Source organism: Acartia tonsa, chromosome 2, assembly GCF_053477335.1.
Source record: "Acartia tonsa isolate MP-2025a chromosome 2, ASM5347733v1, whole genome shotgun sequence".
Lineage (NCBI taxonomy): Eukaryota > Metazoa > Arthropoda > Copepoda > Calanoida > Acartiidae > Acartia > Acartia tonsa.
Window position 1 is genome coordinate 19,457,430 of NC_137261.1, and position 15,870 is coordinate 19,473,299.

Genomic DNA, 15,870 nt, shown 5'->3' on the forward strand with positions numbered 1-15,870 from the left:
CGGACGGACAGGAGAGTCCGAAAATCATTAAAGTAAAACAATAGAGGGGAAGGGGTTATATAACTTTATGTCCCCACCCCGTGGACCCTGTCCCGATTTTCAATTGGGTCATTGAAAATCAGCCAATAGCGCTGAAAATATTAACACAGCCAAGTCGGTACTAAAGAACAGAAAGCAATTTACTAGCAGACGAAAAAGGTCCCAAACACTGGATCCAGATTGTCATCTGGATTATATATCTATACTTACAACATTTATTCTACAGTCCTAGATTGATTAGGCTAAGTTTGACGGTTCAAAAATTGAAAGAACCATTTTCTAGCCTTACTAGAGTTTTTAGATAATTTTCTTAGACGGACATGCGAATAACAGAATGAGGACGTCCGTTTGGTCCTAGATTCATTAGGATCGGTTAAACGATTTTAAAACTGCAAAATCCACTATTCTAGCTAAATTATAGTAAAAGTTAGATAAAGAAAAAGTATCACGAACAAAGTAAAAGAGTGGGATAATCTTTTTGGAGGCCATCGTTTTAGATGTCTCATATGACATACAAATGAGGAAGCACTAAAAAAGTATTTTAATTGGTCGAAGAATTGAAGACTATATTTTAATAATTTAAAGTTACAAAACTATACCCAAGATACCTATTAAATAAATTTATTTTAACAATTTTTACAAAAATATAAATGATAACATCTCATAAAGGTATTTAAGTCCAAAATTAATTTTTATATTTTTATTAAAATCATTATCACACTGGTTTGTATTAGGTCAAATTTTAACAATATTTTCTTTAATATCTTTTATATGTTCTGTTTTAATTTTATCCATTTTATAAATACCACAGATTTCTTCTGATATAAAATCTTTATTGTCTTGACTTTGAATTATCTCCTTATGATGAAGATCTTCAATGTTAAATTGAGTTGCCCTATCTTCATCAATATTTAGTACTCCTACATTTTCTTCTTCGCTTTCTCCTTCATCTCCAGATTCCTCGAACTCCACCTAAAAATAACTTAATATATAAAGTAGTAAGGTTTTTTTCTAGCTTAAGATATCCTTAACTTCTGAACAGATTGAGTTCTTCATTTTAGGGAAGCTTCGACACAGGTCCTGATATGGTTTTAGGCTATTTTATTAATAAATTCAAGTCTTGGCATGGTTTAAGGCTACAATTTTTTTTACCATACTTCCAATTCGAATACGTAGCACCTAGTTTCTATGGCGCATCCACTAGTTCTTTTTTTATAAATTGCAAGTAATTCGGGAACCAATTTTAACTTCTATTAACTTCAATTGATGACTTGATCTCAACAATAGCAGAAAAGTCAAACAGTTAGGTAATAATCTCACCTTTACAGGAATAGGTAAAACCGGATCAACCTCATTGTGCACTGTTATCATGTGATTCTTTAGGCCACTGCGTGTTGACAATACCCTAAATAAAGATACAAAATAAATTTTAATTTAAATACAGGTATCAAATATATTTTACCCACAACCCAAGAAAATAGCTTGAAACCATCACAGGACCAGTAGGTATATTCCCTGAAGAGTAGAGCCTAATTGGTTCAGTGATTACTGAGATCTTAAGCTTCAGACAGACATCGTACTACTTTGTATTATAGATGAGAATCTAGATATGTATCATGTAGCTTACTTGTCACAAATCATGCATAAAGTTTCACCACTGTGGATTTTTTTGTGCTTGGTCAAATCCTTCTCAACACTAAATGACTTCTCACACTCATCACATGAAAATTGTTTTATAAACGGATGTTCACTTTCCCAATGAAGCCTCAAAGCACATTTGTAATCAAAATCCATATCACAACAAGAACAAATGTATTTTTTGCCATGGAAGTTGAAGCTGAGGTGTTTTTTTAGAGACCCGTCATTGATGAAACATCGTTCACACCCGCTGCATTTAAATTGCCTTTCGATATTAAGTTCCTTGTCTTTGGAATGATTATCATTTTGATGATTTCTAAGGACACACTTAAATTGAAATGACTCCTCACAAATAACACATTTATATGGAGCATCAATGGTGTTTGATCTGATGTGTCTTTCAAGTGACCTTTTTTCTCTAAGAGTTTTTCCACATTCTTCACATGGATATAAAGATGTTAGTTTGTGAACTTTCATGTGGTTTCTCAAATAATCCTTACAGGAAAATACTTTTTGGCAAATATTACAAGATATAAAGTTATTTTCATTGTGTCTTTTCATATGTAATTTCATATAGATCTTGTTTTTAAAATATTTATTGCACTCTGTGCATTTAAATTCTATATCTATGTTAGGATTGTGGACAGTATCAATGTGCTGTTTTAGAAATTTTTTTTGTTTGAATGTTTTGCCACATTTTTGGCAATGTTCAGTATTTTCTTCCAAATGAACAAACCCGTGCACTTTTACCTCTCCTTTGGTTTTAAATGCTCTGTTACAAACCTAAAAATAATATATTTTTATCTGGGGTGTATGTATATTCTGCTGAAGAATGGGGGAGGGGGAATAAAAAATATGTGGGAGGTGAAAAAAATGAATAAAATAAAAAGTACTGAAAACATTTTTCCTTTTTTTCCCCTTCCTTGGGTGAAAACTAGATGGGGGGGGGGGGGGGGATTCATTAATGAGTTTTCCCTTGTAGGCTACGTTTGTAAAATAGCTGAATATATCCTAACAGACCAAAATCATCGCAAGTTTAGAAAAAAAAACCTCAAAATCTGATAATTCATTGACCCACCAGTCCCCAACGCACTGTAGTAGTGACGCACAATCCTGGTTATAGAAAAGCTTCTCCTTTAAAAACTCAGAATGACTCACCTGACAAGTATAAGGTTTCTCTCCAGTATGAATTCTTATATGATGTTCTCTGGCAAGCTTGGATTGAAAACACTTTTCGCAGAAAGTGCACTGATACGGCTTTGCTACTTTATGAACCTTTCTGTGCTTAATCAACTGCATCTTCATGTCAAATAATTCATTGCAGACTTCACAGGAGAATGATTTTGGAGGTGGTGTCATTCTAGCTTTTCTTCTGTGTTAAAGTTGCTATGAAAAAATTGTTATTTATGTTATTGTTAAAACAAACATGCTGGAAATCCAAGCACTGGCATTTAAGTCTACTCTATAAAAAAAAGGTACTGGATGAGATTTTTAGTGTATTAAAGTTTTTAAAAGCAACTTTGCCTAATATGTCCTTTAACATGGGTAATCATAATAAGCTTGAACTTCAACTTCATTCCACATTCCTTGCATCTTAAAATAAAATGAAAATATTAAAAGTGGTAATTTAAAACCAACATAAAAAAGGCCTAGAAAATAAACAAACTTCTTTTAATAACAAGAAAATGCTTAGACAAAGTTATATTGCAGGAGATTATTGGTAAAAAATCTTTAAAAATAACATAGGAATATATACAATATAGCAGATGCAAATAGTATAATATGCGGACGGACAAATTATATGCATATTGATCAGGAAAGATTTAAAAGTGTTTGAGATGACAAAATGACGTTGTTAATTATAGAGTAACTTCTTTATTTTAAATTTATCTTTCTTTCACTCAATTAGTTTATCTAAAGTAAATATCACCTGAATACTTTTTGGTCTTCAGTGGGCTTTACTTGATGAACTTCGATCAAATGACCATCCAATTCCTTAAAATAATGAATAATAATTTAAAGTTTAAATATTATATTCTTTATTCACTATTTTATATAACCGCATGCTCGATATTTATAGATTACAGTATATATATAAATTTTGTTAGCTAGAAAAATTCATTTAAATTTAGAAACATTAAAAATGATATTTTTAAACATTATACCTTTTCATCAACTAAGACAGCCTCACAAATCTTACATAAGTAACATATTAATGAATCAATTGATTCATTATTTTCTGTATCCATATTTAACATCCGACTTTTCTTCTAATTTTATTAATATATTTGGTATTCTCATAAATTATTTTTTGCTCATAACTTAAGAAAGCCTCATTTTCATGAAAAATGTGGAAGAAATTTAGGAACACAACTGGAAATAGACTCATAGAGTATTTGAAATCTAATCCCGTTTTCTTTTCAACATGTGCTTCATTTGTTTACAAATAATTTTGCGCGAGCACCGCGTTAATGTTTTCTTTCAAAAAGTCGTCTTTCATAATTTAAATTGAGGCAATAATTCAGAAAAAGTATATATAAGATATTTTATGATGAAAAAAGCATAGTTTTAAAAAATACCAAAGGCATTTTTAGCGTTCTTTATAACGAAAGTGAAATAAATAGATTTATTTTAAAGAAAAAGAAAATTTTACAAAATATCTTACAAAGACGACATAATAAAAATAATTTAAATGCGTAATTATTTAAAATTTTATGAACATTTCACATTTTTTACTTTATAACAAATAAAGAATTAGTCGATAATTTTCGCTAAAAACTAGAAAAAATGTTGAAAAATGTCATTAACCTGTTAAATAGTCCTAAAAAGTACCAAAAGCCGAGCTAAAAAAAGTGAGAGGTGCGCAAATGCCGCAAAAATTATATTTAAATATAAATATACATTTATAATTTTTTGGCCGTTTCTGACAATCAAGTCTCGAAGCATCGTAAATCTGAAGGAATGAGACAATGGACTATGAAATTGGTATATATTCGGAACGAACCTAACCTTAATTACCCCATCTGTAGAACTAAAGTTTTACACTTCTAGTTTTTAACCAACAATGCAAAATTTTTAATGAAAGTACCCCATAGTTTTTGAGCCTACAAACAAGATAACGTGATCGTATACCTTTAGATACTAAATTAATTTACAGTCCAATGTCTACTTTCTCCGTGCATATAATGTTTAAGGCGGGTTTTTTTTCTTAAAAATCGACGTAAACGTTACAAAAATTATTTGATTATGTAGCTTTTTTTTCTTTATTATGTGAAGCCGGTGTAAAGTTGAACTTTCTCAATATTTTTCCCATATTTTTAGCCTGAAATTTTTAATTGAACCGTTTTGGTTTATAAGTCACTTAGTTTTGAGGATATCAAGGCTTGTGTGATTTACGCACATAAATGTTTTTTATTTTCTACATTTTATAGGTGCAAAACTTTGTTATTTATTGATAAAAATGTAAAGTTACACTTAATTGTTAGTAATATTTATAATTAATTTATGTAATGGTAATTTTTCTATCACAAATTAGATTTATTTTGGCGTTACTCATAAAATATTCTCAATAAATGCATATATTTAATTTTATACGAATATATATAAATTGGGCATTACTTTGGCATTTAAAATTAGATATTTACTTATTTTATTTTATTTAATAATGTTTGATTTTTAGAAAGTTAGTGATGTTCAATTCCAAATATCTTATTTGAGCGAGTTAAAAATGAGTACTGAAATGGACAAGTGGTTCCTTGGGGACATTTTAAAATGGCGAGAATTCGGCGCAACGGCGTGGAGTGTGGCCTTTAATGCGGCGGCAACTGGTGTCTTTGTTGCGGTTCTTATGATTTTACAAACCCCTGCAGGAAAGAAATAGATTATTTAATTACCTACTCATTTTGTTCAGATATTTTTATTTTTTTTCAATTGTCGATTTATGAGGTAGGTAACACATGTATTTAGAAGCTACTAAACTACTCTTGTGTCATTTAAAATATTAAGATATACTAAAACATTATATAAAGTATATATATAATACAGGAGAGTTGTAGAAGTTAAGCAGTTAGTAAGATCTTTCGTACGTGGCAGACTCTGCACACAGACCAAACACCCCGATACTTTTGTTTACTAAAATAATAATCTATTCTGTAATCTTCAGAACCTGTTACCGTGCTAATACAGACCATTAGAACCATATTTTCACCCGGCTCCTGGGTGTACCTGGCCTGTGGATCCTTTTGTGTAGCCCAACTCAGCAAAGTTTACGCTGAAAATGCCAAAGCTGTCCCAACAGTTGCAAAATCCGTCCTGACGTGCATAAAAAGTTCGCTCTCTGAACACCTGATCTCTTTCATCCAGTTTACGTGTCTTGGCGGGGCTTTGAGTTTGATACTTGCTTTAGTGTCAAGGTCAGAGTTGTTTACCTTGTATATAACCATGAAGGAGGGCAACACACAACTCAATCCAGTTCTTATGTGCGTAGTTTTTGCTGGTTTCTTTTCTGGACTTCAAGAGGGTGTCAGCTATCATTTCGAGAATGGAAATTACCTCCAAATACCAATTATAAACATTGACAAATATTCACAAGTAAAGCATAATATTCAGAATCAGATGTTTCCAACTTTTATGGATACACTACGCAGCTTTAGATACTTTTATATCGGCTTTTCAATTTGTTCCTGGCTGGGCGGATTTATGGCAGTAAATGAGGCCTATCATTTTATGCTATCCATTTCTATGGTTGCTGTTACTCTTATCAGCATATTTTATGTAAAACTAGTGATGTCATGTATAAGAATATGCATGAGAGCGCACACAACTGTGCCCCTACCCAGCCTTAGCCTTGAAAATATGCTTGAAGGAGCTGCCTCATCGTCTAGCCTCTTGTCCTTGTTATCACTGCAAAGTTTAGCCGAAGCAACAGTTGAAAGCGGAGATATTCGGCGGGAAATATTTTCTCTGTCAATTCCCGGCGGCCATCCTCACATGTGGAATAAGCTACAGAGTGTTACCCTACAAACTCTGCAGACAATGAATGGCGACCTGGGAAAGTTGTTGTCTCCTCCCCCACCACCCGAACCTAAAGAAGATGAGGTTAAGAATCCACTTACATCCACCCCCCTCCATCCAAACTTTGGCCGTCGTGTAGTTTCACCTAACATGCGCATGTTGGCTCCTGCTAGGACCGACAAATCCGAAGACAACCTACCTAAGGCTCCAGCTCCACCGAAGTGGGTTGAAAGTCTTAACGCTCAATGGACTAACTTTGTTACAAGCCTCAGCAAACGACCAATTATCGGATGGATGATTAATGAGCCCCAAGACTTGCCATACAGAGAAATCTTTACAGCATCTCAGGTTGGTTATTTAATAGTTATTAATGGCGCATCTACTCTATAGTGTAACTTAACGTCAAGTCTTCCTTCAAAGTTATTTAGGAAATTTTCTATCATTTAAGGATTTTTTAAAAACTAGTTTTTAGTTTCTTATATTTGTTAGATATACAATAAGATATCACACGGAAATGTATCTGGTAAAACTTTTTGCTTAAAAAATATAGGTAGGTACCTACCTAGTTGGTTAAGAATTAAGTTTCTGTTTTTAGGGTGCCATTTATGCTGCTGAAATCTTATCCTACGTTGTACGTGCCAGCATAGAAGAGGATGGATATGGAGTGGTTCAAAAAGATCTTCCTGCAATCCTTACTGTTCTTCTCAAGCTGGAGGAGTCTGTAGACCGTTGTCGCGTGCTACAAGCCGCGGGTAATTACCACCACCGCAAGCGTAGTGCTGAACCAGCAGATGTCCAACTTAAACAAGAGCTTAAATGTGCGTTAAAATCAGCTGTCTATAGGATCACAATTGCCTTCAAGGAGCACATTTTGGTTGTACCGTTGGAAGCAGATTTAGCCAAAAAGATTAGTAACTGTCATAATTTTCTGGAAGCTTAGATTTTGAGCTGGCTGTGTTTTCTGTATTTTTTCTGATATTTTTGTGTATGTGTGTGATCACTAGAATCATGATAATTCATTTATACAGTTTTGGAAATAATTTAATACTGAATTACAAAATCTTAATGTAAATTATTCATCCATTATATTTCAAACGATCTCAATTATTTTTTATTTTCCTTGGTACAAAGGAAAAACGGTGACTTATATGTATTTGTATATTTTTTTCAGAGAAAACTCGAAAATGATCGAAAATAAAATCTTTATGATAACTGGCGCTACAGACGGCATAGGACTCCATACTAGCAAAAAGGTAAGTTAAAACCATTAAGTTTTTATCAGAAGGTTCGTTCGTATGTCTGCCCGTTCTTAACTCTATGAGGTGAAATGTTATTTCCTCGGCTGCCATATAAGATAGACTGCGGATTTTTTTGGGGATGTTACCCCATTACCATAGAGCAACCAGTACAACTTGCTTGGTCCGTTATTTTTTCAGCCATGCTTCCAAATACATATATTATATATTTGTTTATTTATTATTTATAAGGTTTCGTAAATTTCAAATGTTTATAATACTTTTATTATTTCTCTTTATCTTTTTTTTTATGGCCACTGAAAGAATTTTTGCCCTATTTTCATATTATCCGTTTGTACTTACATAATTTTTGTGGTTCTTTAATAAAGATTAAATCTTTATGTACTCATCCGTATTTTTTTTTTTTGCTATGTTACTTTAATATGATTAAACTTTAATCAAGACTATTTTTAGTTAGCTGGGTATGCGGATATATTGATTATACATGGAAGAGATGCAACAAGACTAAGAAATGCCGAGGAACAAGTTAAAGAAGCTGCTATTCATCATAAACATGATCTAACCCTCCATACTGTGCTTGGAGATTTAGCTTGCATTCAAGATATTAGAAATATCGCTAGGTAAGTACTAAATTTTCAAAACCAAGAAACATTGTCACTATTATGGTTGAACACTATTGGCTAGGGTTTTTGCAATCGAAAGGGGGGATTAATGCAAAAAACACCTCAAGTACCCAAAGACTTAAATTGATAAATATTAAAGTCTTAAACAATCTCAGATTCTATTTAAACCTTTTTTTTCAAAATGGATAATGAAATCGGTTCAGTTTGATCTTATTAGGACTCTAGTAAAATGAATGGAAAGTTAATGAAGGATAAAAGAATTTTTACGTAAATAAATATTTGTTGAAATCCAATATTAACAATGCCTCCAAATGAAGGTACCTAGTTGAATTAACTTTTACATCTTATATTATTCTGAAACGATTGTTTTATTAACTGGTATTAAGCTGTTTTTTTTTTATTAGACAAGTACAGCAGCTGGTACCCCACATATCCTGTTTAATAAACAATGCTGGGGTGTATTTACCAGAGTATAAAGAGACCAAAGATGGGCTAGAACAAACATTTGCTGTCAACGTAGTGGCGCCTTATCTGCTCTCTCATCTACTCAAGGATTTAATTCTCAAGTCAGAAAATCCGCGATTGATTAACACTAGGTAGGTAAATAAACTTCTTTTTATTGGTAGCAACACTAGTCTATAGCTTACTTTGTAACTCCGTCCTTCCATAACGGTGTAGATGATATGGGTGGAAAAATGAGCATTTACTCTACAATAGCCTAGTTCATTTTGCATGCGACGTGTTCTTGCACAAAATACAGTTAATTTTTTTATGAAAAGTCTTCTGAATGATTTTTATTTGTTTTTCAGTTCTATATCTCAATGTTGGGAGGTACCTACACAATATCAGCTGACAAAAAGGTAACAGATTTAGTTTCGATTTTTTACAATAATGTTTTTTTTATTTATAATAAGATAAAGATATTAACCTCTTTCATTATTACTAGCGGTTGCACCTTTAGCATGTAGGGGGGTCTGTATTCAAAGGGGTAGATATGGAACAAAGAAATAGCCCAAAACCATCCAATGGATTACATCTAAAAATAAAATAGACTAAAACCATCTTGTTACCTATTTGAAGCTTCCCAATAAAGGAGAACTCAAACATTTTAGTAAAAATTGAAATCTTAAGGTTCAGACAAGATTTGCCATAGTATTTTATATCATAGGATTATTGTGCGACTCCGACTTCAAATATCATACAGACAATGGGTGGTTAATTTAGGGTCCGATTTTGTACAGATTTTTTATTGTCCTCAATATTTCAGAAAGTGTTTTATTTTAGTAATTACAACGGACATACGGCATACTCCCAGAGCAAACTGTTTGATAGAATGATTACAGTTGGGCAGGTGAATAATATTCATTTCATATGATAGTTGTTAATGGCGTTTTGCTGTATAAGGAAGAGTTGCATCTAACATGATGTATGATATTATATTTTTCTTTGTGTGTAGCCATTGTTTATTAGTGGTCAAAGGGTAGGACGAGACACTTTTGTATAGCCATCAACTCCATGTTCCATTCCATTATGATTTGTTCCGCCTGCTCATGGCAGCTACTCTTTAATACCTCAACCTCCCCGAGTATTAAAGTTGTCCTGAATTCAGTCACTGTAATGAATTACGTTCTCTGCAAAGGAGCTTGGGATAAGGGCTGTACTGGTATCATATATTATACGTAACTATTGAATATCCAAACCACTCAATAAACTCCCTTCTGACAAATAAGGGGAAGTTGCTTGAATGTATTACGACTAAGAAATTCATATTTGCCATATGGGGACTTGAACTCTCACCACCCTAACTCATTGTGTTACCACTGAGCTATGACGCCCCTATTATATTTAATGGGATTATTTGTATAATGACAAGTTTTATTATATTGCAAGGTGTCAAGTTTTCCTGAGGTAACCTGTCTCACCCTTGATCCTGGAACGGTCAATACAAAAATGCTTCTTGAGGTTATTTTTTTATTTTCCAGGGGTGTATATTCTGCATGTAATTTCTGGCTAAGGTGAAAAAAAAGTGTACAGAAAATATCAGCTGATACTATTATCTATAAAAAATTTAACAATCGGACCAAAAATATGAGGAAATATTTGATTAATAACAAAAAGCTACTTGTCCTCTCATCTACAGATACAAAAAAATCCCTTAACATCATCGGAAATTTTATTTTAACTAGGGGGGAATATGAGTTTTTTTGCAACAGGGAAAAAATGAATCTTGTGCAGAATATACACCCCTGTATTATTTGGTGATTGAAAGGTTTCCAGTTCAGTTGCATTAATTTGTTATCTGACTAAGGGGGGGGGGGGGGGGGGAAGTTCTGACACATTTGCGTAAACCTGGTGTATAGGCTTTATCTTTGGACTGAGAGGATAGGTTATTAGGGATAAAATTATTCTTATATGATAAATTTCCCCCAGATTTAAGCTTTTTTGGATAGGCCTCCAGTTTCCGGAGCTCCAGGCCTCCAGGTGGTCTCTGTACAGGTAAAAATTAAAAATAAGATTTTTTTTTTGAAGAGTTAGAAGTTAACTTATAAAACAAAATATGCTTCTTTTTGATTGTTATTCACATATTTGAAGAAAAAACGGATCATATGAAGGAAATGAAGTCATTCCTAAAAAGGACAGAAATTCCCTTCCAAAAAGGACAGAAATCATCTTCCTTTTTCTCAGATATCTCAAATATGGACAAAAATCACTCTCCTTTTTCTTACATATCTGAAAAAGAAGATAAAAATCACCTTCCTAAATCTCTCTTATTTTTCCTAATTCTAAGAAAATTAACCCAATACCTCCATGTTCTTCCTTATTCTCAGATAATCTACCTTATTCTAAGAAATCCTTCCTTGTCCTTACAAATTCTCCCTTATTCTCAGATAACCTACCTTATTCTAAGAAATTCTTCCTTATTCTAAGAAAATCTACCTTATTCTAAGACATTCTTCCTTATTCTAAGAAAATCTACCTTATTCTAAGACATTCTTCCTTATTCTAAGAAATTCTTCCTAATTCTATGAAAATCTACCTAATTATAAGACATTCTTCCTTATTCTAAGAAAATCTACCTTATTCTAAGATATTCTTCCTTATTCTAAGAAATTCTTAGTTATTCTAATAAGATCTACCTTATTCTAAGAAATACTTCCTAATTCTATAAAAATCTACCATATTATAAGACATTCTTCCTTATTCTAAGAAAATCTACCTTATTCTAAGACATTCTTCCTTATTCTAAGAAATTCTTAGTTATTCTAATAAGATCTACCTTATTCTAAGAAATACTTCCTAATTCTATGAAAATCTACCTTATTATAAGACATTCTTCCTTATTCTAAGAAAATCTACCTTATTCCAAAAAATTCTTCCTTATTCTAAGAAATACTTCCCTATTTCTAAGAAAATCTACCTTATTCTAAGACATTCTTCCTTATTCTAAGAAAATCTACCTTATTCTAAGACATTCTTCCTTATTCTAAGAAAATCTACCTTATTATAAGTAATTCTTCCTTTTCCTTACTAATTCTCTCTTATTTTCAGATAACCTAGCTTATTCTATGAAGTTCTTCCTTAATCCCCCTAATTCTTCCTTTTTCTCAGATAATTTTTTTAATTAATATTGGGATATCATAACTGAAATAGAGGTATAGAGAATATATAAATTCTGCCTTTTCACCTTCCTTATTCTCTCAAAATCTTGGTTTTTCTCACATATATTTCCTTATGTTTATTGGGATATCAGAACAAGATGTGTAGGATAAGTTTGGGTTGTATCTTTTGACCTGAAATATTTGTTTGTACTTTAGAGGAGGAACCCCAGTCTGTAAAACACACTAGCTGTATCAATAATCTGTTCTACTTGCCAACTGATACAAATATTAGACCAAAATGGAAAATCATCCCCCCCCCAAAAAAAAAAATATTTTTCTTTACAATAATAAAATAAAAACCCAGGCAGAGAGTCAGATATTTGTATATAATGAAAAGTACACCCCCCCCCCCCCTCAAATGGTTGGCAACTTAATTTTCAGTCTGTCTATAAATCAGCTGATAATTATGTAATGGATGCAAGGGCGTACTATGAATTTGTACTATTTGGGGTATAAAGAAAGTTTTTGTGTTCTCTCCAGAAATATTTAAATTAAACTTTTTGAACAGTGATCATCATTTATCTTTATATAACACGATAGCAATGTGTAAAATTATGCAGAATAGCAATTATTTATCGATAAGGAACTAAGATTGCACATAAAAACATTAAAATATACAAGACTGGAGTTACGTAAGATTAGAATTATGTAAATTACATATCATGTAAACTGTACAAAAATTAGCATAGTATTTATCTATATATCTACCCTCCCCCACCCCACCCAATCGCTAATGTTAAATTGTATATTTTCTTTTAAAAATGTGAATGTTTTCTTTAACCTTAAAGTCTGTACGATACATAATTTAAATACTGACTTAACTTATAGTTGAAAAATTGAACACATAATCTTATCCCTTTAGATCCCTGAGACTTCAAAGTGGTAGAAGCAAAGGTTTTCTATAATTAGGGTTGGTCCGTCTGTATGTAACAGTTAGCTTTTTTCGTTAATTTAAACAGTTAAAATTGTTTTATCAATTTAAAACTTGGCATGATGATTCCTATAACAATGAGGTCCTTCTGATTTCAGAGCTTCATTTTTATAGATATTGTCATTCTTTTTAAAAAGCGAAGCTTTTCTATAATTAGAGTTGGTCCGTCCGTCCGTCCGTCAGTCCGTACGTCTGAGAGAGATAGCTTTTTTCATTAATTTAGGCATGTTAGAATTATCCTGTCGATTTCATGGTGATTATTCCTTTAGTATTTAGGTATGATTAAGAAAGCGTAGCAACTCTATAATCATTACCAGAATGTCCGTACGTCCATTTTAAACATGTTGGTTCTTTACTTTTTTAACAACAAATTTTTATGTGATCTAATAATCCGATTGTTATAATTTGTTGGTATAGTGATTCCTGGGACAACAAAGTACAATATTATAAGCAAAGCTACTCTATAATCAAGTCCAAAAAAATTAAATATGTCCATAAACATTATCCTCTATCAAGAAGTTTTTCCAACAAATTTACTCACAATTTTGCTTTGACTCCTTTTTTTATATTCTGATTATTCAGTTCTGACACTATACATGTGTTAGTGTCCGTAAGTCCTACCGTTTTAGAGCTTCGCTTTTATGGATGCTGTCATCCATGTTTAATTTTGTTTATACTTTTATTATTTCAGGGAGAGAGGGGACAATGGTCTGTTTATTACACTAGTCCCCAAAGTTTTATTATAATGTTTTATTATTTGTAAGTTTATACAACTTTACGCACTTGAGTGAATTTTCATTGGTTGGTTAATTAAGTGTTCAGACGTTTCAACCACTAATTTTAATCTATAGAAGGGATAATTTTGTGCATCATCATTGGGGATGTACGCGCTACCATGGTTCAAAAAGTATTACATAAACAGAGAATATTGGTGTTTGCAGAGAGAAAGAGAGAAAGGGGACATTGGGCTGTTAATTACACAAGTCCAAAAATATTTACAATAACATTTTCTTATTAGTTGGCTTAACAACTGTGAGGACTTTTAATAAATTTTAATTGGTTGGTGTATTAAGTTTAGTGTCCAAATGTTTGTAATTGTAATCTACAGAAGGGGTAATTTTGTGTTTTAACATTGAGATTTACATAATTTTATTAGCCATTATCTTATCCCATTAGATCCCTGGGTATTATCAATTAACTCAAACGCCAGGTCCAACAAACCAAAATAACTGCCCAAACACCCGAGGTATTAGGTTAAGTAACACTAACACCCATCACACAACCACCATTTTGATTGCAAAACCTTTGTCGGAGAAGTCCTAAATGGGATTGGTAATGAGTTGTGACTGTTTGGGGCCAAGGCATTCTACATACTTTAACTATTAATGCCTTTAGTTTTTATGCTGGTTAATTTGATTTTAAATTTGTTTCTTCTCAGATTTTTCCAGTGATGTAAAGGGATAATACAATGGCCGTTAAATTGATGTACAACCCAATGATGATACACAAAATTACTCCTTAAAAATTTGTGGTTGAAACGTTTGAACACAAAAAATCAAAGAATCAAAATTCACTATATTCCACAAGGTAATAAGCCAACGAATAAGAATCATTATAATAAAACTTTGGGGACTATTATTAAACAGCCCATTGTACCCTCTTTATCTAAGTAATTTCTCTTGGGAGAGTGGGGGTACCTTCCCCAATTTATGCAAAGGAGAACCAGAAATTGGTCTAGCAGTTAGCGAGATCTTTCGATATACATATATAATCACAGGTATTGACAGATATACACAAACACACAATGTTAATTTTGAATATTGACTAGTAGTTGCGCTCCTCAAGGCCTTTAAGGGCACCTAAGGTGAGGGGAGGTCAACCCACAACCCTTATTTTAGTTTTAAAAAGGATGACAACATCCATAAAACTGAAGCTCTAAAACGGCGGGAAAGAAGAACATTAAAACTTTAGAGTGTCAGAACTAAATAATCCGACTATAAATGTGTTACTGTAAAAATGTTTAAACTGTTAAATACAGGATACTGTTTATATATATGTACTTTTTTATTAGGATTTGATTAGAGAGATGCCTTGCATATGATATTGTACCTTGTTGTCCTAGGAATCATTATTCCCAAAGTATGATGAATAGGATAATTATCCTATTATATAAAGATGTAACTCTTTTTATACATTTTAATTGGAACCGATGATCTGTTTAATAGTGAAACAATTGTCTTCCATTAATAAAATGTTAAAAAATAACCCATGTTACATATATAAATAAATCCTTATAATAAAGTAACAGGATGTCTCTGTGTTTGTAAGTTTGTACTGAAGGATCTTGTTAACCGCTGAACCGATCGGGTTCTCCTTAACAGGGTAGCTTCTCATATGTCCCGGGAAAAAAACATAACTAACACAATCTATCAGCGAAAAAATATTTTTGGTAAATAGCTGATTTTAAAATAGATTGATAAGAGAAAAAAAATTACGTGTCCCTAGAGGCCTCTAGGGGCGTAGCCGCTAGTCCTATTATATAAAGTAGTAAGTGTTTGTTGTCTGTCCCAAAGGATCTCGCTAACCGCTGAACCGATATTGTTCTCCTTTACAGTGAAGCTTCTTATAGGTCCTGGGAAGGTTTTAAACTATTTTTCGAGAGGGTGTCCTAACCTCCCTCTCCCCCAAAAAAATTATTTTTATAACTCTTT

The 15,870-nt window shown here is 32.3% G+C and overlaps 4 protein-coding genes across 4 annotated transcripts in view; 3 read left to right on the plus strand and 1 right to left on the minus strand.

Moving 5' to 3' along the window:
* LOC145306225 (uncharacterized) overlaps positions 1-15,870 on the plus strand; it is a 116,720-nt gene that overhangs the window by 68,065 nt on the left and 32,785 nt on the right. The gene's annotated exons all lie outside the window — the stretch shown is intronic.
* LOC145306239 (uncharacterized) lies at positions 645-4,184 on the minus strand. The gene is made up of 7 exons (XM_080148305.1): positions 3,843-4,184; positions 3,608-3,672; positions 3,202-3,270; positions 2,836-3,049; positions 1,667-2,460; positions 1,360-1,444; positions 645-1,011 (listed from the first exon to the last, which is right to left on the minus strand). Exons 1-7 carry the CDS (start codon positions 3,933-3,935, stop codon positions 775-777), a joined length of 1,557 nt encoding a protein of 518 aa, XP_080004431.1. The 5' UTR covers positions 3,936-4,184; the 3' UTR covers positions 645-774.
* Ndc1 (Nuclear division cycle 1) lies at positions 4,593-7,867 on the plus strand. The gene is made up of 2 exons (XM_080148340.1): positions 4,593-7,038; positions 7,286-7,867. Exons 1-2 carry the CDS (start codon positions 6,118-6,120, stop codon positions 7,628-7,630), a joined length of 1,266 nt encoding a protein of 421 aa, XP_080004466.1. The 5' UTR covers positions 4,593-6,117; the 3' UTR covers positions 7,631-7,867.
* On the plus strand, positions 7,875-12,127 carry LOC145312419 (polyprenol dehydrogenase-like). Its single transcript, XM_080151654.1, has 7 exons — positions 7,875-7,943; positions 8,400-8,566; positions 8,974-9,165; positions 9,379-9,429; positions 9,854-9,920; positions 10,460-10,531; positions 12,119-12,127. Exons 1-7 carry the CDS (start codon positions 7,875-7,877, stop codon positions 12,125-12,127), a joined length of 627 nt encoding a protein of 208 aa, XP_080007780.1.

What these genes read in the sequence shown, in the direction of transcription:
- LOC145306239 (XM_080148305.1), bottom strand. Translation starts at nt 3,935, where the DNA reads ATGTTAAATATGGATACAGAAAATAATGAATCAATTGATTCATTAATA. An exon ending in CTGTCTTAGTTGATGAAAAG is followed by an intron (nt 3,673 to 3,842) that starts GTATAATGTTTA and finishes CATTATTTTAAG; the next exon opens with GAATTGGATGGTCATTTGAT. An exon ending in CATGTTAAAGGACATATTAG is followed by an intron (nt 3,050 to 3,201) that starts GCAAAGTTGCTT and finishes ACTTTAACACAG; the next exon opens with AAGAAAAGCTAGAATGACAC.
- Ndc1 (XM_080148340.1), top strand. Translation starts at nt 6,118, where the DNA reads ATGAAGGAGGGCAACACACAACTCAATCCAGTTCTTATGTGCGTAGTT. An exon ending in AAATCTTTACAGCATCTCAG is followed by an intron (nt 7,039 to 7,285) that starts GTTGGTTATTTA and finishes TTCTGTTTTTAG; the next exon opens with GGTGCCATTTATGCTGCTGA.
- LOC145312419 (XM_080151654.1), top strand. Translation starts at nt 7,875, where the DNA reads ATGATCGAAAATAAAATCTTTATGATAACTGGCGCTACAGACGGCATA. An exon ending in GACTCCATACTAGCAAAAAG is followed by an intron (nt 7,944 to 8,399) that starts GTAAGTTAAAAC and finishes GACTATTTTTAG; the next exon opens with TTAGCTGGGTATGCGGATAT. An exon ending in GATATTAGAAATATCGCTAG is followed by an intron (nt 8,567 to 8,973) that starts GTAAGTACTAAA and finishes TTTTTTTATTAG; the next exon opens with ACAAGTACAGCAGCTGGTAC.